This window comes from Lissotriton helveticus, chromosome 10, assembly GCF_964261635.1.
Source record: "Lissotriton helveticus chromosome 10, aLisHel1.1, whole genome shotgun sequence".
Lineage (NCBI taxonomy): Eukaryota > Metazoa > Chordata > Amphibia > Caudata > Salamandridae > Lissotriton > Lissotriton helveticus.
Window position 1 is genome coordinate 359,757,913 of NC_136071.1, and position 26,157 is coordinate 359,784,069.

At 46.2% G+C, this 26,157-nt stretch overlaps 1 protein-coding gene across 2 annotated transcripts in view; it reads left to right on the plus strand.

Moving 5' to 3' along the window:
• LOC144783952 (retinoic acid receptor responder protein 2-like) overlaps positions 1 to 26,157 on the plus strand; it is a 130,111-nt gene that overhangs the window by 41,322 nt on the left and 62,632 nt on the right. For both annotated transcript variants that reach the window (XM_078662680.1, XM_078662681.1), the window contains one exon: positions 5,971 to 6,075. In XM_078662680.1, the coding sequence (XP_078518806.1) occupies positions 5,971 to 6,075 (105 nt within the window). The remainder of the gene's footprint in view (positions 1 to 5,970; positions 6,076 to 26,157) is intronic.

Consider the following 26,157-nt stretch of genomic DNA (forward strand, 5'->3'; position numbering starts at 1 on the left):
CCACTCCGGGGAATCCCCAGGTCAGAGGATCTTTTTGGCCTGCTTAGAAATGTGAAGGAAGTCCCTCAAATTCAATATCTTTGGCAAATCATCAAAATAAATACATTTTATTCTAAAGAACAACTGACTCTGGGAAAAGGTTTAAAAAAGTATTACAAAGCCAAAAATAACTGGACATACAAGCACCTCAGCAAGAGGTTCAAACAATAAACTGGCACTAATACAAATATAATCCTACGCAAGAGTCTCAAGCGACTCAGAATAAAAAACAGAGTTAATTCGAGAAGCATTAGACATGCAATCACAGTCCCCACTGGTAAACTCGACCGCATCGGTTCCAGTGGAAAAGAAAAGATTAATCTGTCCCTACACTAATTCTAAAGTAACATCCCTACTTAACATACCTCCCAGCAAGAGAAAAAAGTGTCAACTGTGGAGGCTCCCTAAGAAGCACATTCACTTTTCCAGGTAAGTAGCCCTAGCTATTGAGCTGGTTCTAAGATGCTTCTTAAATTCTCCTGAATAGTTCCAACTAAGGCCCATATCTAACTGCACATCCAACTGGACTGCCTTAGACAGGATTCAACCCAAATCCAACTGCCCCTAACCCTAGCCTCAATAGCAACTGACTCTCCACCCTCGGGGCACTTTCCCTAATACAAAATCCCAAAAACAAGGGGTACGCCCATGGCACTCCCCCCTCAGCAGGTACAGCCCCTCGTACTTTTCAAGTGTCGAACCTTCTTCTTCCAAAAACCGTTGCTGTGTCCTTGGATCCCAGGCACCTTCTCCGCCTAATGTTGTGAGTTCGCATTCCAACACACTCCCTTCGTCCGCACTCCTACTCTAAACAATGGCTCATTCTACCTAACGAGAACTGTGGCCTTGCACCTGCAAAAGAAATGCATGAGAACGACTCCCTTGTATGCTTTAGGTTTCAATTCGAAATTCAACTGCAACCATGAGTTTCTTTTCCAAAACACAGTTCCCAACCCAGCATCTCTAGGCATGCTAAGAAACCCACAAGTAGGCCTGTGCAAACGTTTCTTCTCTCAGGCCTTTACTCTTTTAAATGCATTTCCAATACAATGACATAAACATTTCATTAATAAATCCTAACATTACACTCTATGTTATTAAGCATTATTCTCATGTTAAAACATTAAATTTCTCCTTGAATAGCTTACACGTGCAACTTTAATAAGGCACGTTTAATCTCAAAGCACATTGCATACACAGAGCAATGAATCCTAAATTACAAAGGGCTAGATGTAGGTAATTCTTAACCTACTCTTAAATACCAAATTTTACCGATTCGGTATTTAAGAGTAGGTAAATAGGAAGGAGGCAGATGTGGGTAATTTTAAAATCAGAATTACCGAATCTGTAACATTCTGTATTTACCGATTCTGTAAATACAGAATCGGTATTTCCCATTGAGTCCTATGGGCTTTGAAGCCCATAGGAATCAATGGGAAATACCGATTCTGTATTTAAAGAATCGGTAAATACCGAATCCTGCAAGGGTGCAGGGGGTGTCACTTTGACACCCTCTACCACCCCAAGTACAGGCTTGTGTGACATGTGGCACACATACATGCCCTAAGGGCATGTCTGTGTGTCACATTGCACAAGTGTGCATGCACAGATGTGCATGCACACCTGAATTCGGTATTTTACCACACAATAGGATTGTGTGGTAAAATACAGACTCTTAAGGGCCTGTGGCACTCTTTGAGGTGCCACCTACATCTGGATTCACAGAATCTGTAAATTTACCGATTCTGTATTTTACCGATTCGTTAAATTTACAGAATCGGCAAATTTACAGATTCTGTAAATCTCAAGCCCCCTACATGCCAAACACCAAATACCGGTCGGTAACGGCCGAAATCGGCCGTTACCGACCGGTATTTGCTCTCCTACATCTGGCCCTTAGAGCGTTATCCATTCGATTAGACACGGCATTAGTCAGTAAATAATATGAGCATCATTCTATATGCGTGGCAACACTCTTGATTAGTCCTACATTTCTAAACCCAATCAGTAATAAAGTCCTCTAAATATGCAGGTGCAACTACGGGCGTTTATGGTGCACCCCTACAATTTTTCAAACAACATGGTGGTCTATCACCCTTCTCAGTCGTAGTGTGACCCTGGTAGATAATCTCAGGTTGACGAAACTTAAACGTTTTGATCTTCAACGTAAATACTTTTCCACTCAGAATCTTCAGAATAGCTTGGAGCTTTCTCATCACTAATGTGGTAATCAAAAAATATTCCAACACAAATCCAAGGTGTATAAACGAAAATGATGTATTCACAGGTAGGGAAACTCCAGCCACTGCTCTGCCTCACCATCTCTTCCAACCGCCTTCCCACCTTTAACCAACATTCTACATTCTTTTACAACATTCCCCAGACCATTAAGGTGAAAAGAGGTGATACAAAGAACATACCATATTTACATAAATACAATACCACAATCTCCTGGAGAACAAAGACAGTCTGAAGCGGAAATGGTGGGTGGTATAAATATCAAGATAGATGAGGAACCGAAAAAATGTACCCATACACATAGCAGAGGAAAAGATGAACACCAGTGACATAATAAATATATTTCAATTCTTGTTTTCATGCCATAGTACACAAATCAACATGTTTCAGGGGAAGAGAAGCCAAAAATTAAAGGTGACTATATGAGATGGGAGGGGAAGACTCAGGAGTAAGCCTAAAATAAGAATATAAAATACATTGAACAACCTTGCAGTACAAATGCTGTAGAATAAAAGTGGTAATTCTGTTATACGAGCGAGTACAGACTATAAAAATCACCTGTACCAAAAAAGGAACAATATGTTGATTCTCAAAAAAAGGTTGTACATTTTCACCATCACTCGGTTGTAAATGTGGCACTTTTGGGAATTTTCAAAACTTTGCTAAAGTCAGCCTGGAAAGCTGCACCAATGCTAGTTTGCATGGCATACTTCAGCAAATCGTTTGTAGATTCCATTAGACATCTTAGCATTGCCATGTGCACCAGAGTATTTGTACTCAGTGTTCAATTATGCTTTTTCTAAAATGGCATCACTTTTGTGTTCTGGCACAATTGTTCCCTCATCTTTTATGTTTCCAACGTGATTTCCAGGGTGGGAAAGAGTGGGGCAGGAGTTTGAGGATACTCACGCATGTGTGGGTGTTCCCAGACTTTCCAGGAAATCCCCACCCTGGAATGCTTACTTCCCACCACTTGATCCGGACTCACTGATGTAGAAAAGTCTGGGGTAATAGTGTGCATCAATAAAATGATGTATGCCATTTTTCGGTGAAACTATATTGCACAGTTAATGTGTGTAAATAGTAGTGGGCGGAGCTATAGGCTAGTGGAGCCCTCATCTGCAGCCAAATTCCGTATCTGCATGTTTTACGTTGAATCAAACTCGTTTATTTCTGGCGTAGCCCACGAAACATCACAAAATTGCAGTACATTATAAAATGTTATAAAAAACATAAATTGGTCAGGCAAACTTCAGAATAAAACATTAAGAATAGATCACAATTCAAATGTATATAACTAAATTATCTATATCTATACTACTATTATAAAGAGAGAACACAAACCTTTAAGCCAGGTAAACTTGGGAACCACAGCGCCAATCCACACACCCGATACATCGTTGAAATTGTCAGGGTGTGCAGATGGACATAGGCTATATAAAATAAAAATTAAACGTAAATGTAAAAATTTTACTTAAAAAAAAAGTAGCGCCGGCCGCGACGTGCGTGATGACGAGGAGGAGCGGCGGACATGAGCGCGGGGAGGAGCGGCGGACAGGCGGGGAGGAGCGGAGAGGAACGGCGGACAGGCGGGGAGGAGCGGTGACGAGCGGCGAGGAGCGGCGGTGAAGTCAGGAGCGCGGGGAGGAGCGGCGGCTCAGGTAAGGCAAAGGGACACGTAAAATGTCGGGGCAGGAGGTTGGCCCTGAAGAACGGCGGCTTCAAACACAAGTGAATAGGCATGTGGGGCGATTGAGACGCGTACTGCAGTCCCGACCCGCCATTCCAGGACACTGCGTCAGAGCGACACGCGAGCTGCTTAGATTTTGCTGCAAATAGTGGCAATGTTTTTTCCTAGCTGTGCTCTTTGAAGTCAATGATAGAGCTCATTGGCAATAGTACCGGCTAGGGCGGGGGCCGGGGCGGGCGGGGGCCTTGGCAGGCGGTTGGCCCAGAAGCCTCATTGCCCCCGGACAACGTCGGGGCGGGCTACTAGTATTATATAATTGGATAATGTTTTGATATAACATGTGATTGATGAAGCACTTTGAGAGGCGACAGCCTTAAGAAATAGAGAAAAATCCCTCGAGACTGTTGGATATTTTTGTAAATCCTAAGTCTGGAGAGTGGTGAACCCCCACACAATGATCCCAGCCTCAGGAGCTTGAAAGGATCGCGCCACAAAACACACATAAAGTAAAGTAGCACAGAGGGATGATGTGTCTACTGCAGAACTCTGAGGTCAAAAGTTGGAATCATGGTGGAAGGGCACAGCCTATCATCATCCAGAGCTTGATTCAGATGGTTCATTGAATTAAATGTTTTAGCAATGTTATGACAAGGCAAGATTCGAATTACCAAACAATAGACTGTCTACACATTGTTCAGTTCGCGACATTCATTTTACTACCTTATGTACTGTTTTGTAAATTATATATTTGTACAACGCTTACTGCCCTTGCGGGGGGCGTTAACGCACTTCCGTTCATGGATAGCAAGCTACAGCATGCGGGGTGTGTTGTTGGAATGGTGTAGTCTTTGTTTTGAATCTATGTGGGAAATGTTTTATGTTCTGGGTGATGACAACTAAAGGCCAGTTATTGTGTTTTGGAATGCAGCACTTGGCAGTAGGATGGATGTGTGGACGTGAGAGAGAAATTCACATTATTCAGTAAGGTATGCAAAATGTTGTGGCAAGAAAAAGCACAGTATGCAGAATCATGCATCACATTTTAGTATTGTGTTACCTCATTATTTTGTCATTTTTACACATTAACACTGTCTGGGCGCGGCCTCACTTCATTGGTATTAGTCTGACAACCAAATACAGCAATAAGCAGCAGGAAGATAACAAGTCAACATATGCAAAGGGCTTTCTACTACGCGGCAGCAAATGTTTTAGTAACGTTAGATCCATTAAATCTGGAAACACATTTTGTTGCTAGAATCTTCGGATTATGAAGCAGACGATAAATTATATGACGAATCTGTAAATATGTGGGAAATACAGCAGTTGCAAAAACTCATAATTCCAGCGGCCCTGACTATACACTATGGCAGTTATAATATGGTGAACTGGATATCTGTCATGTTTGCGACAGAGTAACTGTCCTGTCCTGTCCTCCAGACTCTAAATCAGGCTGTAACTCATCAGTGAACAGCGTTTACAACGCAACTTTTACCACGCACTACCTTTACCACGCAACTTTTACAACGCAAGTCGTTACAACAACTTGCGCTGGGGGCGCTGTAGGATAGGGAATAGTTTAATTTACTATCCAAAACCTTCCCTACTATCCACGGGGACTGGAGTTGGAATAGTAAATTATACTATTCACTATCCAGCGCCCCCAACGCAAGTCGTTGTAACAACTTGTGTTGTAAAAGTTGTGTGGTAAAGGCATGCGTTGTAAAAGTATGCGTGGTAACGACATACATCCTAAATCATCATCAATACATTTTGGAAGTTATACTGTAAATTCAGAAGAAAATCAAAATGATCCGGGCTGCATGTACCAGAATAACATAGTTTGAGAAAGGAAGGCCCAGTGCTGGAACAGTGCCCGGTGATATGCAGCCACATGGTCACTCAAACACTGAGGCAGCAAGACCCATATTGTAAAAGATATTATTATTATTAGATTTCGGATTGCTTCGATTTTTTGCCTGAACTCTCCATCATATGCCCTCCAGGTGATGTCTGAAGGGGCGACCGTCACCCTCGAATTCACAATAAAACCGACTTCCTGCAAGAAAGAAGAATTCCGGCCAGAGAAGTGTTCCTTTCGGAGATTTGGGGTAAGTATCGATCTCTTTCTTGCAAATATAATTCACATCAGGCAGCATAAGGGACCGTGGCAAAGGTTACCAACAGGTGTGAAATATTGGCGGACATTTTGTTAACTTGAGGGAGGGGGTTGACATTATTTGCAGCGGGCGAAAACAGAAGAAATTTTAGGAATAGTGTGTAGCACTCACATCACTGTGGATTCGTTGGCAGCCTTCTAGTTACTTCAAAGGAGGTATGCTCATTAATGTTACTTTTTTTTTAACTGTGAACAGATGGGTCTTCAATGCTTTACTAACCTTTAGATAGTGGAGATGCATGAGCAGAGGGTTTTGGGAAAGAAGCCTTGTACAAGTCTAGGTCCAGCTTTTGCACTGGCGGCGTCCAGTACAACAATCTTTTTAGGTGCCCTCACAACCATGAACTCTTTCTTCCCAAATTCCCATACTGCCACCCTCCAATGGTGCCCCTCATCTCTCTTAAGACCCTTTCTGCCATACACTTCATTTTTTTTATAGCGCTACTCATAGTTCACTCACACTCAGGGGCATATTACCAAGGGCTTGTATCGCCACTTTCTCGGCGAATTGTGCCGAGAAAGCGGCAATACAGCTAGAGCCCTATTACCAAGGGCACTTTAAAGTCTGGCCCAAGCCCACTTTGCATGTCGGCGATAAACATCCCTAATGACATGCAAAGTGGGCGTTCCCACGTCCAACCACATGTAAAATGTGGTTGGGGGTGGGAACACCCTATTACCAAGGCAGGCGTTGGGAGAAAAAAACCTGCGATAAACTCATTTATCGCAGGTCTCCCAACGCCTGCTCCGACCAGGCGTTAGGCATTGTTAACATGGGGGTGTGGATCATAAAGCAGAATCCACCCCCCCATATTATCAAGGCCCACATTAGCACATGAAAACAACGTTTGTTTTCATGCGCTAATGTGCCATATCGCCGACTATTGCCGGATTTCTGATCGCCTGCCTGATGCGCATTGATAATTGCGCGCTAATTAGGCGATGAAATCCGACGATAGCTGGCGATACGGAGATGTGCGTTGTGCATTTTGCAACGCACATCTCGGTAATATGCCCCTCAGTTCTGTGATATGCATGGCATGCGTTCTTTGTAGCCGGCACATTAACCTTCTGCCCTATTTTATGATGAGTCAAATCTGCCACTAAATAAACTCAGATCTCTCTCCAGCAGAAACATTAATCACAGGGTTATCTCGACATTGTTATTGTTGCCTGAAAACTGCTGGACACACGAGGAGCTCTGCAGCAGGAGCTTTTAAACCTATAAGGTATCCCTAAACACTGCCACGCCCCACCACCCACAAGGTCAGCACCAGATGTTGCTGCACCAATTTGAACACCCCCCAGCCGGCCCTATACAAGTCCTTGAGATCAATGCTATGTTCCCTCAGAAACCAGTGGAGATCTTTTTCATGGCTTGGGAGATGTGGTGGCTGATGATTGAGAATGCCTTGCACACATCCTCCCACTCTTAAACAGTCTAAATAAAAATCTTTATCTCTGTTGGTGTCCGGAATGTGGAGGACAACTAGTTTCAAAGTTAACTTTACCCTACGCCGTTCTGTGTAGCGCAAGCGCTACTGCTGAGATTCCCCAGTGTTGTACTGTTTCAAGAAACGCTACTGAGTTTTGTGTGACGAAACAGGACCCCTAGAGTCCTGAAATACATTATACCAAGCCACAAGGGTGAGTTGGGGGAACTGGGGCTACCCAACATCAAACATTTAATTGAAATGGCTAAGAACAGCCTGGAACCACAATCCTGAAGGGAAACCATGGGTACACGTGGACCAGACATTCTCCCAAATACTACTACATCACCTGCCATGGCTCCCGATTGGAGCCAGACCTAATGCCCACTCATTATTACAAACCACAGTGATTTTGCCAGAATATTGGCAAGTCTTTGGAAAGAAATAAAGGCATTACATGATCGCCCTCTCCAAATACACCAATAACACACAACACATTATAAGGACCCCGGTTTCACGGTGGAGCCAACATAGTCCACCAACATTAGTTGATGAGTTAGGGAAAAACTTGCAGCAAGAGATGAATAGAGACATCCAGAGATTAGAAGGAGAAGAGGAACATAGATTAACACATCTACTACCATGGCTTGGCAAACAGAAGACAAGAACGGAGGCCAAATTCTCAAACAAGCAAAGGTGAAAGGGTTATCACTTGGCTATATTCAATATTCAAGATCTACGCATCCACACATATATATATTACAGCGGTAAAGCGACCTACGTATCAAAGTATTCGAAGAGAAATGGAGGAACATTTGTATGAGAACACCTAAATCCTCCATTTGCATACAGCATAAAGAAAACACATATACAAAATTGACTAAATCGTACCTCTGCCCTACTAGACTGTTTAGTGGGTTGGGTGTGTGTTGGAAGGGGTGTGACGAGAGAGGCACCCTAGTGCATGCATGATGGGCCTGTGTCCACATATAAGATTACTGGAAAGAGATTTTGCAAAGAATTAGAGCGTTAACAAGGATCTCCCATCCACTGCACCCCCTGCTGCTGCTCTTTGGTTACCCCAGGAGTAACAACGTCTATCCTTTTATCTACATCTATGGGGACATTGTTCACCCCACCAACTATTAGCGGTTAGATTAGTAACTGCCCAAGTCTGGAAACTAAAGACAACCCCCGATCATCACAATGTGGTGGGGAAATGTTTTTAACATCTAAAACATGGAAAAGTTAATGGTGACTATACATGATCGAATGTGCAAATTCGAGAAGATCTGGGTCTCGTTCAGGACAGACCTGAAAAGGGGCAGGTTTAGGGGGAGATAAAACCACGGTCTCAGACATACTGCATTGCTCACAAGGGTGTAAAATATCAGTCTCTTCATACTGTAAGTGAAATAATCATATTTAAAACAAAATAAAATTGTGCGCTATAGTTATTGACCAGTTGAACAGTGCTCACAGTTTGATGCAAGTGCCAAACGGAGATTCCTTTGCAGCAGGGAAGTCAGGACCCATCTGATAGCACAAGCGTGGGCTTTTGAGGAACACAAAAGGTAGGGAAGATCCACCACCATAGGCGGCTCAGATGGTAGAAGGCGGGTTTGGTGCTAATTGAGCCTTGCAAACTGCAGAACAAATCCACACTGAAGGTTAAACATGCCTTGCAAATCAAGACGAGGGAGTACGTAGCCCTGGCCAAGGACGCGGCAAAGGCACAACATAGGGCAACCCTTAGTCGAATCTAGGAAGTGGGAGATAAAGCTGGGCAGCTACTCACTTGGCTAGGTCGCAGGGAGCAAGCAGGCAGAGTTGTAGCGGAACTGATGGTGGACTCTGGGAAAATACTGAACCGCAGGCTATTGCGGATGCATTTGGTAATTATTATCAAAACATGTACGCGTCCCAGACGCCACACACAGAGGAAGAGGCGTACTCCTTTTTGAGAGACATCTCACGGCCAATACTTACTGAAGAGGAACAATTGGATTTGGAACTAGAATTAACAGGGATCTTGGTAGAAAAGGCAATGCACGATTTGAACGTAGGCAAAGCAATGGGTCCCAATGGATTGTCCATTGAGCTGTATAAACTTGCCCCAAGTAAAATTTCACCCCACTTGGTTAAAATGTTCCATATAAGCAAGGAAGAAGGCCTGCTTCCTGCTGACCAAAGGCTGGCAACGATTGTGGTCATTCACAAGGTAGGGAAACCCAAGACCATGTGCTCATAGTATAGACCAATATTGCTGCTTAATGCAGAAGCTAAGATACTGGCTAAAATACTCGCCACCCGCTTATTGCACATGATCACAAAATTAGTACACCCTGATCAATCGGGCTTTATGCCCACCAGAAATACATCCCTTAATTTGTTTAGGCTCCACGGCGTGATGGTCTGAGCCAAGACGATTGAAGAAGATGCGGTAGTGGTGTCCCTGGACGCAACCATGGCCTTCAACAGGATCCAATGGCCCTATATGTTGTCCGTGTTGTGAAAACTTGGATTTGGCCCGGATTTTGTAGGGTGGGTTCGCCTTCTATATATGGACCCTCTAGCCCAAATAGTCGTCGATAACAGGAAATCTTGTACCTTCAAGCTTAGCAGAGGCACCATCCAGGGCTGCCCTCTGTCTCCATTGCTTTTTGCCTTAACACTCGAGCCATTGGCAATGTGGAAATGGAAAGACCCTATCATCAGAGGGCTAAGATGAACGGAAGGCTGGAAGGACCGCATTTCATTGTATGCTGATGATATCCTTTTATACTTGGCTTCACCAGCGATTTTCCTGAATAGGATATCGCACATCTTTATAGTGTTTGGTAGATTCGCTGGGTAAGGGATTAATTGGTCTAAATCAGTCATTTAGGCACTTAGGGCTAGATGTAGGTAATTCCGATTTACCTACTCTTAAATACCGAATTTTACCGATTCGGTATTTAAGAGTAGGTAAATAGGAAGGAGGCAGATGTAGGTAATTTTAAATTCAGAATTACCGAATCTGTAACATTCGGTATTTACCGATTCTGTAAATACAGAATCGGTATTTCCCATTGATTCCTATGGGCTTTGAAGCCCATAGGAATCAATGGGATATACCGATTCTGTATTTACAGAATCGGTAAATACCGAATCCTGCAAGGGTGCAGGGGGTGTCACTTTGACACCCTCTAGCACCCCAAGTACAGGCTTGTGTGACATGTGGCACACATACATGCCCTAAGGGCATGTCTGTGTGTCACATTGCACAGGTGTGCATGCACAGATGTGCATGCACACCTGAATTCGGTATTTTACCACACAATAGGATTGTGTGGTAAAATACCGACTCTTAAGGGCCTGTGGCACTGTAAACTGTGCCACCTACATTTGGAATTACAGAATCGGTATATTTACCGATTCGGTAATTTACCGAATCTGTAATTCTACGGATCGGTAATTTACTGAATCGGTAATTTTACCGAATCGGTAAATGTACCGATTCTGTAATTTTCAGCCCCCTACATCTGAAAACCCTAATACCGGTCGGAAACGGCCGAAATCGGCCGTTTCCGACCGGTATTAGGGCTCCTACATCTGGCCCCTAGTGGAAATTACCAAAGGGATTCACTATCACAGAAGCGGTGACAGATTTAAAATATTTAGGAATCAGTCTCCAAAGACCTGGCTCTCTTTTATGAACACAACCTGCTGCCCCCACTGCAAAAGTTTAAGAGAGATGTTTTGCATTAGAAATCACTCCCTCTGTCCTTACTGGTAAGGGATTAATTGGTCTAAATCAGTCATTTAGGCAATTAGGGCTAGATGTAGGTAATTCCGATTTACCTACTCTTAAATACCGAATTTTACCGATTCGGTATTTAAGAGTAGGTAAATAGGAAGGAGGCAGATGTAGGTAATTTTAAATTCAGAATTACCAAATCTGTAACATTCGGTATTTACCGATTCTGTAAATACAGAATCGGTAATCGGTATTTCCCATTGATTCCTATGGGCTTGGAAGACCATAGGAATCAATGGGATATACCGATTCTGTATTTACAGAATCGGTAAATACCGAATCCTGCAAGGGTGCAGGGGGTGTCACTTTGACACCCTCTAGCACCCCAAGTACAGGCTTGTGTGACATGTGGCACACATACATGCCCTAATTTAAAATATTTAGGAATCAGAGTCTCCAAAGACCTGGCTCTCTTTTATGAACACAACCTGCTGCCCCCACTGCAAAAGTTTAAGAGTGATGTTTTGCATTAGAAATCACTCCCTCTGTCCTTACTGGGGCGGGAAGCCCTTTTCAAGATGATGTCCCTTCCTTGGTTTCTGTATATCTTACAGAACACGCCACACTCAGTGGGATCAGACTATTTCAAAGCCATTGACAGTGCTCTAAGGGAACTTTTATGGGAGGGAAAACTGCCTAGGATCGCCACCAAAAAGTTAACGTTGGGGTGGTATGATGGAGGAATAGCCCTGCCTGATATCAAAAAATATTACTGGGCGACACAACTTGCCACAATAAATCAGAGTATATATAGACCTCAGGAGGATCCCGGCTTTCTCATGGATAGATGGCTGCTACCGGTGGGGGGATTCGCAGGGGCACTATACACCAACCCAGCTAAGTTAAGGCTCTCAGGACCCACGATGTATGCGGTTCAGGTGTGGCGAACAGCCACAAAAAGTCTGGGATTGGAGGATAGGATCACGCTTGCCACCCCACTCTGGGATACTGATCTACAGGGAAATTTGCGACACACCCTTGGATTTGATCGTTGGGATTGGATAGGGATCCCAAGAGTGGGCGACCTATGGAAAGGGGGTGAGTGATTGCTTTTACCTAACTACAACTAGAGTATGATTTGGCCAAAACAGAGTATTTTAGATATCTACAGATCAGACATGCTTTGCTTGCAGTGATACAGAAGGGCGAGACGCCAGCAGACTCTTCCCCGCTGGCAGACAGGATCTTAGACGGAAATCTCCCAGAAAAAACGATATCACTAATATATAAAAAATTAATTAATAATATGGCTGACCCCCTACTTTGGCTTCGAGTAAAAAAGGAATACGACGTTGCTGGGCTAGACGACGAGGAGTGGATTGAGGCTGTTGCCTCTCCCAGAGAAATTGCAATCTCCACCAAGCTCAGGCTTGTGCAGATAAAAATACTACACAGAATATACCTAGCAGGATCTGTGCTGGTAAGGATGGGACTCAGTAATGAAATTGACTGCTTTAGGAGATGTGGGTAGAAGGTACTTTTATACATGTTCTCTGGGAGTGCGCGGTCATCCAAAGATATTGGTCTGCAGTCATGAAACGTATGGAATGAGTAATGAGGTATAAAATTGATTGCAACATCAAATTGAGTCTCTTAAACATCTGGGGCCCAACAGACCTGAACAATAAAGAGAGAATATGGGTGACACTCAGTCTAATGATAGCCAAAAGGAATATAGCGAGGAAATGGAGGGGGCAGGAACCACTGTCGTTACAAGAGTGGGAGAGAGACATGGACTGGTGCATGGTGTCAAAAAAGACTGTTTATGAGTCTAGGGGATCTCCCGCCAAATGGACGGTTGTTTGGGGGAAATGGAATGACTATAGGGATGGACTCTGCGATACCCCGCAGCCCCCAAGAGATACTGCATCAGATAGCCTGTTACAATGAAGTTTAATGCCATTAAGTATGAAATATATGTGACCCTGTAATTATCAATCGCTTATTGCCAAATGTGACCTCCACAAGTACTTGATCATATGATGCCACCTGTGTCAAATTGTGTCCTTAATAAAAAGTTATGATAAAAAAAGAAACACTGAAGGTTAATCCAAGGTCGGCAATAAAGTTGCTCCTCGCGGCACACAGTATGTGATGTTAGTCAGCAACATCCGATGGAAAGACAGCTTTACTTGCTAGGTGCTATCAGTGAGAAATTAAATTAACCACTGCAGTACTGTTTCATTTATACAGGGGGTGAGTATCTGAAAAGTTACAGCGCTCCATCCATCATCTCTTTGTGTTTGCTTTGTTCGCCCTAAGTTGGCAGGGTATGCCCAGACTTGGGTCTCTTGCTCACTTTGCCATTGGATGTTGAGGGGTGTTACCCCGAAACCAGTCCCAGGATGCTTGTTTCCAGTCCAAGGAAGACCAGACTTGGCAGTTCAGGCTGGACTGTTCCCTTAAGGCACAGGGTCAAGACTGATTTGCATATTGCTGGGTCTGAACTGGGCTGGCAAAGTGAGCTAAAGAACGATGATGGATTCAACCCAAACCAGTGCATGGGGGTGAGTATCTGGAAGTTTCAGCGCGCCGTCCATCATCTCTTTGTGTTTGCTCCATCAATACCTATGCCATTTCTAAAGCGATGGCTTAGTATGATGCAGTATTTTCTTCATCAACGTCTGCCAATAAATCAAGCATGTTCAGGGCAGAGGCTCCACATGGACTCTGGCAAGAAGTAGCTCCTGGTGGCTGTTCATAAGAGTTCAGAAGCTAAGATGGTAGTTACTGTGAAGCGCATTCAATTGTAAATGGGGCTGAAATGCGCATTTTCATTCATTCTTCAACTGCGCAAGGTTGGTTCAAAAGAGGTCTGAAGTTTGCCATGCCAAGGTGCCAAGGGTAGCAGTTGATGATGGCATTACTGAGCTGGTGGAGGCTCACGACCCTTGGCAAGAAATGGCAGACACACTGACAGGTAGGATGAGCGTGGAGATGACATCCTCGGAATGTGGGTATTAAATACTCGCTAGAGCTAGAGTTTTCTCGTAACCAAGCACAACTCTTTGTTATTGACACATTGTAAGTTCTTGCACAGCTTTGATCATTTACATTCTTTCCTTCCCCCATTTTACTCGTTTATTTATAGCCCACTTTGTGTTACATGCGAAATGGATTTTAACTTCACCGGCTCTTTGATGACAAAATGAAATAAATTAAATGAACCTTGACACTTGAGTTTTTAGAGACCCTTGCTCGACAACTAAGGCTTAAATCTCTTAAGGGCCCCATTTAAACCACCCTATGAGAACAAGATTAACTGGGGGAATGTGCCCATAAGTATCCAGGTGAGTAAGTGTTGGGTTCATACAAACTCCTGGATGCAGGTAAGTTGATTTGAAGCTTTATTCCTAGTTCAGGTATACAGGCCGTCAGCTTCTCTAGCCACTTCCAACCCACGCTTCACCTGCTCTCTACCCTTACCAGAATTCCACCACTTCAAGTTCCCTCAGTGTGCACACAAGGTTCTGTCCTATAAATGAAGTTACACATTATGAATATAACAGTAGGGAGGCTCTGTCCCTGAGGAATTCTGCCACATCTTGGAAACGCTACATCAGGACTTGACGGAGTCCTTGAGAAAGCATTGAAGAGGCAGATGCCTAGATGGAGTATTACTTCTCTCCATATGAAGAACAGCTCTTTATGTGAGGCGTCAGCATTGTCAATCCTGCACTGCAAATATTCTCTTTTGGCTGCACAAGGCTTTTTTGCCGCACTTTGAAAGTGTTGAGGACTTTGTATAACCCTCTTTTTGGTTTTCACTTTGATAAACCTAGGTCTAGAGTGCATGGAACTCCCTACTCCTGGAATTACGGAACACTCAGGGCCTCAGACTTTTTAAAAAGCAACTTAAAACCTTCCTCTTCAAGCAGCTGTTTTAAATTCTTCGCTCCACCAGGTCACGGTTATTGTGCCGCCAGGACACTCTTGAGTATTTGTGTGCGGTATTAATCCACCATAACATAACATAACATAACATTGAGAGCTATCATGTTATCCAGGCATGTTTAACACTCTGTATAGGTGTTCAGCATCACAGACGGTGGGCAATCTGGGGAAATGTCAATGGGAGGTAAGACATCAAGGAAGGGGTATGGATATACATTTCCGAGGTTCCTTTAAACTGGTCTTTTGGTGTCAGGTGCTCACTACAGGTTGACAATTCTGCCATATGGGCCAAGCCCGTAGGAGGCGTCCTTCAAGATGCCCAGTAGGCCTTAAATTGGCCGCCAGTACTCCTTAACCACTTCCACGCTAGCGGTTTTCCCGCTGTGCGCTGGAATTTCAAAAACAACATGTTGAGTGACGAGTTCACCTTGTCATCCGCACAGGGTAGGTAATGCTGATGACGAGCTCAGCTCGTCATCAGCATGGAAGGGGTTAAAGATTGCCACTCATTACTGGATCAAGGATTTATGAAGTTGGGCGGGAAAGAGTAGCAAACCAAGTGATCACCAGAACAAGTTGACTAGTGTTGAGGTGCAGACGAGGTTTCCAATCTATGTCAGATCTTTGATTTAGTCACTCTCCTCCCGTTTCTCTGCGAACGTCAGTAATGTGTGCAAGGAGGGAGCCAATAGCCGGATGAAGAAAGTAGGAGGGGCAGTAGAGTCGAAGTACTGCAGTGCAGTGCAGCAGGAGCAGCGGCCCTTTGCCGCCACATTACGGCACTGCCACCACCCACTGGGGAACAGCCATCACAACGCAAATTTTAATACGCGTTGCTATTACATCGCATGCGTTACAATGCATGCAATGTTACAACGCGTAGTAAAAACGACGCATGCCATTACATCGCATGCGCTTTTAAAAGGCATGCGATGTAATGGCTTGCCACGTCGTTGTGAGGAAACAGAGGCTGTTTCCTCACAACGACGTGCTCCACCGTGAAGCAGGAACCAGGAGCAGAGACGGCGACGCTGGAACCACGAGGAAAGAGGTAAGGCTGATTGTGCTTGGGGTGGGAGTAGTGTGGGTAGTGGTTTAGGGTAGTATCGTAGTGTTTTACGGTTAGGGGTAGTGTAGGGGTGGGAGTAGTGTGGGTAGTAGTTTAGGGTAGTGTTGTAGTGTCGTAGTGTTTTAGGGTTTAGGGTAGTGTAGTGGTGTTTGGGTAGTGTAAGGGGGCATGCTAAGGGGAGTGTTTTAGGGTTAGGGGTAGTGTAGGGGTGGGAATAGTGTGGGTAGTGTTGTAGTGTCATAGTGTTTTAGGCTTTAGGGTAGTGTAGGGGTGGGAGTAGTGTGGGTAGTGGTTTAGGGTAGTAGTATTGTAGTGTTTTAGGGTTTAGGGTAGTGTAGGGGTGGGAGTAGTGTAGTGTTGTAGTGTTTGTATAGTGTAGTATTTTATGATTTAGGGTAGTGTAGTAGTCTAGTGTTATAGGGTTTAAGGTAGTGTAGTTTTTTAGGGTTTAGGGTAATGTTGTAGTGTTTGTGTAGTTTAGTGTTTTAGGGTTTAGGGTAGTTGTATTGGTGGGAGCAGTGTGGGTAGTGGTTTAGGGTAGTGTAGTAGTGTTTGTGTAGTGTAGTGGTTTAGGGTTTAGTGTAGTGTTGCGGTGTTTGTATAGTGTAGTGTTTTAGGCTTTAGGGTAGTGTAGTGTAGTGTTTTCGGGTTTATGGTAGTGTTGTAGTATTTGTGTAGTGTAGTGTTTAGGGTATAGGGTAGTGTTGTAGTGTTTGAGCAGTGTAGTGCATTAGGTTTTAGGGTACTATTGTAGTGTTTGTGTAGTGTAGTGTTTTAGGGTTTAGGGTAGTGTTGTACTGTTTGAGTAGTGATTTAGGGTAGGGTAGTATTGTAGTGTTTGTGTAGTGTAGTGTTTTAGGGTTTAGGGTAGTGTTGTAGTGTTTATGTAGTGTAGTGGTTTAGGGTAGTGTTGTAGTGTAGTGTTTTAGGGTGTAGGGTAGTGTTGTAGTGTTTGTGTAGTGTAGTGCATTAGGGTTTAGGGCAGTGTTGTAGTGTTTGAGTAGTGTTTTAGGAATTAGGGTAGTGTTGTAGTGTTTGTGTAGTCTAGTGTTTTAGGGTTTAGGGTTGTGTTGTAGTGTTTGTGTAGTGTATTGTTTTAGGGTTTAGGGTAGTGTTGTAGTGTAGTGTTTTATGGTAGTGTCGGGGGTCCTGCAGGGTAGTGTAGTGTTACTGTAGGGAGAGGACTGGGGGTCGGGGGAGGGTTGTGTAGCGGTAGGGTTGTCACTTACCTTGCAAACTTTAACCACGAGTATAGCTTTACCACGCATGCCTCTGTGTTGTAATGACATGTGTGGTAAATGCATACTCGTGGTAAAATGTTGCAATGGAATGGCATGTCGTTGTCATTGACATCGCGTAGTACTACCTGTGTTGTAATGGCACGCGTGGTATTAGTATGCGATGTAATGACATACATCCCCACCCACTACCCCCGCTGCTTTCCATTGTTGTTGATGCCACACCCCACACAACGGCTCCAAGGGGGTGAGTGTACGGAGCCTACTAAGGAGATAGGCTGAAGCAGATGTGCGTGGGCATGGATGAACGGTGAGAATGGATGGTCGGCCGGATGGTTGTGAAGGACAGATCGATGAGCACTGAGACCAGGAGTGCACAGTTGGGTAGACATTACCCAGTGATAGGTTTTGGGCTGGGGTTAAGCATTGAGTCGGGTCACGGAAGCAGCCGGCATTGCCGCTGGTGTAGCTTGAAACTGGTCTGCTCGCCCCACCCCTGTCCTGGCCCCCCGTTTTGCTCCTATCTCCAATAAACTCCCAAATGTGCCTTAAAAGTGCTTTCAGTTCCGTCAAGTGCGCTTTGAGTATCTCTAATTTCACTCCATCTGTTCCCTCACTGTTGATTATTTTTAGCAGGTAGCCCAGTCCAATATCTTGTGCAACTTGATCCCCAGCATCACAAGGGCAGTAATAAGCAACAACCAAGAACCCAAAGTCCATAAAAGACAAGGCACATACTTGTAATCCATCTAGAGCCTGATCTTCTGAGAACAAGGCTTACTGCACCATTCACCTCTGCATTTGCCTTGCAGCAGCTAAAGCAGTATAAAACAGAGTGATACTAGTGCTACTATCAGCATAGTTGCCAACAAGAGTAGGATTGGGTATGGGTGTACTTGTGCCCCTGGGTTGTGCGGAAGCGTGAGTCTGAGTTCCCTGTCCAGACAGAATTTCTTTCACCCATGGAGTTGGTGGTGCATCAGTGGTTCATGGCAAGGGTTCACCACCGTCCCCAGCGAAATCAGCCCCAATAGTAGAGTTGTGCTCCATCTGTGGCTAGGCCTTGCTATTATTGTTCCATCTATTTTTGGGTCTTACCGGGGGCAATGATGACTCCTGCCAAAAGGCAAGGAAGCTCCTTCAGCTAAAACCAGTACTAAGCCTTGATGCTGATTGTGGATTACTGTCAGGCACTGGGCAAGCCCTAGCAAGCAACTTTACCAGTTGAATGCGAATGATGGTCACCATAAGGAAGACCTCAAGTTAAGGCCATTGGTTCGCAAAAGTCAAAGTGTGCCATGCGATCAAAAAAAGGAAGGTGCAGAAGCCATGGCCAGACTTTGCTTACTCCCCCACTGTCCTTAAAGTACTGCTAGGGCCCTTCTTGTCAAATGCTGCTGCCATCATCCCCATACTAGAGAGTCAAGTATCATTCTGTTCCCACCTACTGATAAGGAACATAGGCCTCGCTGTAGGTCTAAATCAGCTTCACACATAGCTTCCTGTAGTAAGTTTACTGACTTTTACTTTTTATAATATAGAGTTGAAGATCCCCTGCTCTTACGAACGCAAGCTTCAATAACAACATCTGATCTACCAAAATGAATTTACGGTCTTCAGATTCAAGCTTAGATTGATCAGTCATGACACCTGCTGCAGTACTGGTTTTGAGAGAGTCTCAAATGGGAAACAACCTTTACAATGAAACTTTTACAATGCAATACCATTACAACGAAACTTTTACAACGCAACATCCATTACATCGCATGCCATGACAACGCAACCATTACAACGCATGACACTACAACGCATACCACTACAACGCATGTCATTACAACGCATACCATTACAATGCATAACATTACAACGCATAGTACCCTTACACTATCCAACACTTACCCTACTGTTGCACCCCCTGGAGTTAGAATAGTAATTTTTACCCCTACACTATCCAACACTTACCCTACTGTTGCACCCCCCTGGAGTTATAATAGTAATTTTTACCCCTACACTATCCAATACTTACCATACATGCAATGTAATGTTATGCGTTGTAAAGGTAGTATGCGTTGTAATGGAATGCGTTGTAAAGGTAGTTTTTAAAAATTCGTTGTAATGGCATGCGTTGTAATGGAATGCGTTGTAATGATGTTGCGTTGTAAAAAATGCGTTGTAAAGGTATGCGTTGTAAAAGTATGCGTTGTAAGGTCATACATCCGTCTCAAATAGGCGCCCTGGTGGTCCAAATATAGCAATGGCTGTGGTGAACTTTTGCAAAAAGGACGATGCCAGTGCCATCCAAGTGCTTGTGTGAAATCTCAACCTGGTGGCACTCCCAAAAAATTCCATGCGTTAACCTCAGGTCGTATTACTACTACTGCGCTTATTCATAAAGGAGCGCAGTCCCAGGTCCAGCAATCACCAGGCTGGCCGACCATCCCACCAATGATGGTGAAGGAGCTCCCCTAGGCGAGCAAAATCGGCCAGATAATCTTAGTATATCGAATAGCACATGTCGCTCCAACAAGATAGACTGGTGCCCTGATGGTAACCCCACAAATACGTCTTCCCACTCGTTCGAGCTAGATGATGAAATTCTGAACCTGGCCGAAACACATCATCCTCTATCTCGGCTCTTGGTGTTGCCCAACGCTTGCTTAAATAGCAAATTTTCGACTTCCCCACTTTTCACTGGATCCAAGTATATGTTAATTAGGGATGCCAGGGAGGCAGCTTTACCAGGCTCCAGTGCAGGCTCATACCGCCCGGGTGAATCCCTTGGAGGCCGAGTTGCAGTAAACACCATCCGAGCAGCATTATCTAGGCACCCTCTAAAATGTGATTCATGATGCTAAACATACACTCAGTCATAGGGAAATCCTCTGGGCTAAAGAGCCCGAACACACTCTCTTCTGGAGTTCTGCCAGTCAACCCAATCAAGCCCATTCCTGCTAATAAGATCCCCCAAATGTTGGCCAATGATGACAGGGGGGCAAAGGGTCCCACATACAAGAAATACCTCACCACGTAACAAGAGTAACCGTTAGGAACACAGAGGATATTTTAGCTACTTCCTCCCATGTCCCTCAACTGAACCAGTTCTGTGACCCAGTGTCTTTTTTTCCTCGAACCTTCTTTTGAACAGACTATTTTAAATCTAGTAAATTATATATTTACAAACATTCCACCGAATCCAACTAAGAATGTTATCCCACCAGCAACCAACCTCAGTCCATTACAGGGAATTAATATGGCTGTGATTAAAATGGGTACCCACACATTCTAAGAACTAACAACCACAAGCAAGTCTCCGGGGATGTATGACGGTACAACACGTACCGTTTCAATGCGTGCTTTTACAGCGCATCTTTAACAACGCAAGTCGTTACCACGACTTGCGTTGGGGGGGGCGCAGATAGTGAATAGTATAATTTACTATTCTAACACCAGTCCTCGTGGATAGTAGGGAAGGTGTTGGAATAGTAAATATACTATTCTTTATCCTTCAGCGCCCTCCAGCGCAAGTCGTGGTTACGACTTGCGTTGTAAAGGACATGTCGTAAAAACACTGCGTGGTAACATCCGCGTTGAAAAGGATGTTCCCCGTCTCCAGTCCTTACTCTGAGCCAGTATCGTCTGGCATGGTAACTAGGAACCCCCAGATATAACTACCTTACTGCCCACAAGGCATATCAGGGGACCGGGATCAGGCTATTATTGGCAACCCAAGGCCTGAAGACCAGGAAAACCAGGGATGTACAGCTCAAGACTCTTGACCAGGGCTCGAGTCGGGGTACCACACCGGTGGATGGCGTCCCCCGACTTATTTTACACGGAGCTCGATTACTGGAGCAAATGGAGCCATACAATCCCTCTTTGGCCTCTCTGAGGCAAGATCGGAGCTCATTCAGATCGCTGCTCACGCGCTGGCTTCTCTGATGCAATCCCATCTAAGGGGTGAGCGAAGGGAGGCAATGAGTCTGATAATGCAAGCCACCTTTGTCACGTCACTTTCTGTCGTGACGTCAGAGTCCCCCACTTTTAGGACTTGTGTACAGCTCGTGACAGCTTAGAAGCTGTCGAGGAGTTGATGAGGCAAACCTGCCATGGCATGATAGCCAAGTTCCTCTCTTGGATAAAACAGAGGTCGCCTCCCTATAAATAAACTCTCACAATCTCTACAGGCTGGGCTTTATTCCCAGCCCTGAGGCAAGGAATAGAGGGGCATATTACCAAGGGGGGCGATAGACAGTTTTCGGCCGCTAAGCGCCGATAATTCTATCGCCCCATTAGCAAGCTGTCGCCAACTGATGTTAACGACAGCTTATAGGCGATAGCGAACGGTTTGGGGCCCGCTTTGCATGTCAGCGATGTTTATCGCTAATGACATGCAAAGTGGGCGTACCCAAGCCGTTAGCGACTGAAAGCAGTCGATAACGTCGCTATCGCCTATTAACAAGGCAGGCGTAGCGTTGGAAATATTCTCGCTAAGCGCGAATATCTACAAAAAATAACGCCTGCTCAGACCAGTGCTTAGCCATGTTATCCAATGGGAGGTGGATAACATGGCTAAGAACATTTTGTCGCTAATGCGTGAATATCGCTGTGATCTCAGCGATATTCACGCTATCGCCGGAAAAATTATCGCTTTGGAGATAAACCTTGCTAATAGCAAGTTATCTCAGCGATAACTTCCGGCGATGCTTAGCGATAAAAAATTTGTTGCTAAGCCTAGTTAGTGATAAATATCGCTAATCGTTGGTAATATGCCCCAGAGAGACAACGATAACTTATGGTCTAATACATCTTTGGCAAAGGAGATATTGTCATACAGTGCTATTTTGGAACGCTGAGGTATTCTGGTAGTGTAAGGGGCTCCAAAACAGTATCCCTCTGTATTTGAAGCATCTTATATCACAAATCCTCCAAACCAGTCAAGGAACTCCAAAGGAGGTCCCAGACAGCTCCTTAGATCAGCAAGGAACCCTAGTGCCTCCCCTATCAATACACCGTTTATGGACAAAAATGTGAAAATCTTAGAGTAACTGTTCAAGCAGCCCTCTGCATGCGTATCGGGTCACTTAAGATCTCAAGCCCTCCTACTTCAGCATCTCCGACCTGGGCTACAATCACAATTACAGAGAGCATAGGAGTTAAGTCCCACCCAGTAGGCGAGCCGGAAAAGCCAGATACTCAGCTGGAACCTTGCAGGATTATGGTCGAAATTGGATGACCCAGAATGAACTGCATTCATTCAAACAAACAACATTTTCTGTTTTCAGGAAACCTGGCCACTTGGCAATGTGGACTTTGATGCATAGGCAACTTTCGGTACAAATGCCACAAAAAAAGGGAAAGCAACGCTAAAGGGTGGCCTAGAAACCTGGGTCTTAACAAACACGTGTATAAATTGAATAAAAAAACATACGTGTACAATTGATATTATTAACAACGATCTCGCTAATATTGATGAATTGGCGCTGTTTAATACCAACATAAGGAATGAGCTTACTGACACAGAGTTTTCCTACAGTAAAAGAATTAGACCCCACACCCTAATTGTCTGCAGAGATTTTAACACCACCCCATACAGAATGTTGATGGATGTGGAGGTGGTAAGTTGCGAATTCCTTGAAAAATGCACATTTTTGCATTTTTCAAAGTGCCATGTGACGCACATACATACCCTTAGGGCATGTATGTGCGCCACATGTGCACCCATGCATATTTCAGGGGTGCAACAGGGTGTCCTTTGGACACCCCTGCACCCTTGAAATTATTCTCAATTTGCGATTAGCAAATTGCGAATCGCAAATTGAGAATAACTTCCCATTTATTCCTATGGGCCTCCTGGCACATAGAAATGAATGGGTAAGTATTCCTTAATTGCGGTTCACAATTTGCTAATCGCAATTAAGGAATTTTAAGAAATCGCAAAAAAAATGTGATTTTCTACATACATACCAATTTGCGAATCATAAATAGCGATTTCTTAAAATTCGCTATTTGAGATTTGCAAATGGGTACCTTCATACATATGGCCCCATGATCTTACAAGCTTTGCAGAAACTTAAGCGAATTCCTGTTTAGAATAGAAATACAGGGGCGTGGCCAAGATGGCGGGCTGAGAGGACGCTCTCCTTGTGTGCTCCCGAGACCCCGGAACCCCTGTGCCGCCTGGCACCGCTGATCTCCCCCAGATCGAGCGGCGAACACGGCCGGAGCGAGCAGACGAGCGACAGCCCAACTTTGAGCCCCGGTGTCTCCTTGTACATAGCGGCGCTGTGCCGGAGCGGCCCCCGGAGCTGGGTTGGCCTACCACGCGGCGGAGGGCTGTGGAGTCGGTGTCCGGATCCAGTCGGGGGTCCGGCGTGGAGCCCCGGTGACAACACGAGGCCAGGCGCATCGGAGACGCACCCTTTGCCAGCGGCCGGTGGGACGGTCGGACGGAGTTCACCAGCCGGTCAGACACGCGCCGGCTCCCGGACGGAGGAGGCGGGTCCAGCGAGGAACAGCTACGACAGCCTGGGGACCGGGCGGAGCGCCACATTTAGTGCCTTCTTTCTGGAGCCCCGCAAGATCGGAGGTAGGCGAACCGCAGACCGGCGGTCCAGCGGAATCCCCGGTGACCCCCTGGGCGCGGCGAGGTTGCACAGGAGCGGCCCCTGGGGCTGGGGTAGGCCGCCGAGCCAGCAGAGATCGAGAGCGGCCGCGGACCGGGGCCCACCGGTGGTCGGAGGGGGGGCCCCGGCGACGCTAAGGAGGGCAGACAGGCTTGGTGTGCACTCGGCACACGCCGCCACCGCGGCTGTGAGACCAGAGACCCGGCGGGACGGCATCGCGCTAGCCGGCGACCCAGGGGGCTGGACCGGAGGGAAGCTCCTACGCCAGTCCGGGGATTGATTGGGCCGGAGGGCCTGTACCTACGCGCCGCCCTCGGTGCCTCCCCCCAGGGCCCCCCGTGCCTGGGGGTGAAGAGAGGAGGTGGAGAGCAGCTCGGAAGAGCCTCGCTGTTTCTGCAGGCGACAAGTGACCCCCACCCCTGGCAAAATTCCGAAAAGATCCTTGCTGGGCCTGTAGCGTGGAGGTGGCGAGCGGCCTGTGGACCTGGCCAGGGGGGAGCCCCTGCCTCCTCGTCCTTCTCTACACGAGCACGGGGGCCGACTGCTGCACTGGGCGCCCCCTGGGGTGGCATCCCTGGAGAAGCAGGGCCCGCATAGCCCCTGCATCGTGTGCCTTTAGACTGTGGTGAGGTCCGCTGACCTCGTGGGGAACAGGCCCGCGACGCCTTTTACTGTGGTACGGTGGTGGCGATCTCGACCCCTACAGACGTGCTGTGCAGCGGACGCTGGCCCTGAGGTGAGGAGGGTGCCCTGACATCGTGGTGCATTGGTTCTGCTTGGAAGGGGCACATCACACAGTCTTCACCTGTGGACTTTTCCTTTGGCTTTACGGAGAAGGGGGGGTGCCCTGCGGCTGGAGAGGGACTGCTGCGCCCATCCTAGAGACGACGCTCCTGAGACACAGGTCGCTCTCTGACTAGGAGTTGACCGTCACGAGCCGCGGCGGACGGAGCCTTTGCGTGACTCTCGGCCATACAGCGTCCAGCCGTTCGGAATTCTATAGGTGCCCTCCCTGTTGCGGCAAGCACCCCCCCTCCGCGATGGCGGGCAACAGAGGGGGAAAGAAAGGAGACCGCACCTTGCCCGAGATGCTGAACAGGGGCGCCCAGAGGCAGGACAGATCCCAACCAGTACCGAGCCCCTCGACCGGCTCTCGTGGAGCAGAGGGAGGCGAGCCCCCAGTCACCAGGTCCTTTCTGGAGTCACTGTTTAGCACGCTCAGGGAGGACTTTCAGGCGCTGAAACAGGAGGTTGCCGGCGAGGTCCGAGAGGTGAGGAGGGAAGTCGATTCGCTTGGAGAACGGGTCGCCACCATTGAAGACACTCATCAGGCCAGGGACGAGGAGATCACGCAGCTGCAACAGGAAGTACTACGGCTCAGGGATCAACAGATCGACCTGCAGGCCCATGCCGAGGATCTCGAGAACCGGTCCAGGCGCAACAACATCAGGGTCAGAGGCGTTCCGTCCAACGAAGAAGGGGAGGACGTCGCGGCCTACCTGCGGGGTCTGTTTCGGGATATCCTTGGAGAAGCGGAGGACTTTCCGGTGAGGATTGACAGAGCGCATAGGGTTGGGCCGCCGCGCCGAGCTGCGGCGCCGCCTCCGGATATCTTGGCCTTTCTGCCGGACTTTCCTCTGAAGGAGAGGATCCTCCGTGAAGCACGTCAGAAACAACCGGTGAGCTTCGGAGGTCACCAAATTGCTTTATATCACGATCTGTCCACCATAACGTTGCAGAAACGCAAATCCTTCAAAATCGCAACGGATTTCCTGAGGGAGCATGGCACGCAGTACTCCTGGGGGCACCCCTTCCGGCTTATTTTCCGGTGGAACGGAGCGCTGCATCAAATGAGATCCCTCCAGGACACGTGTGGAGTGCTGGGTATCACCGCTACGGATGAAGACACACCAGCGCCTCGCCGACGCACTTCTAGAGAGGGCTGGCAGACAGTTCGT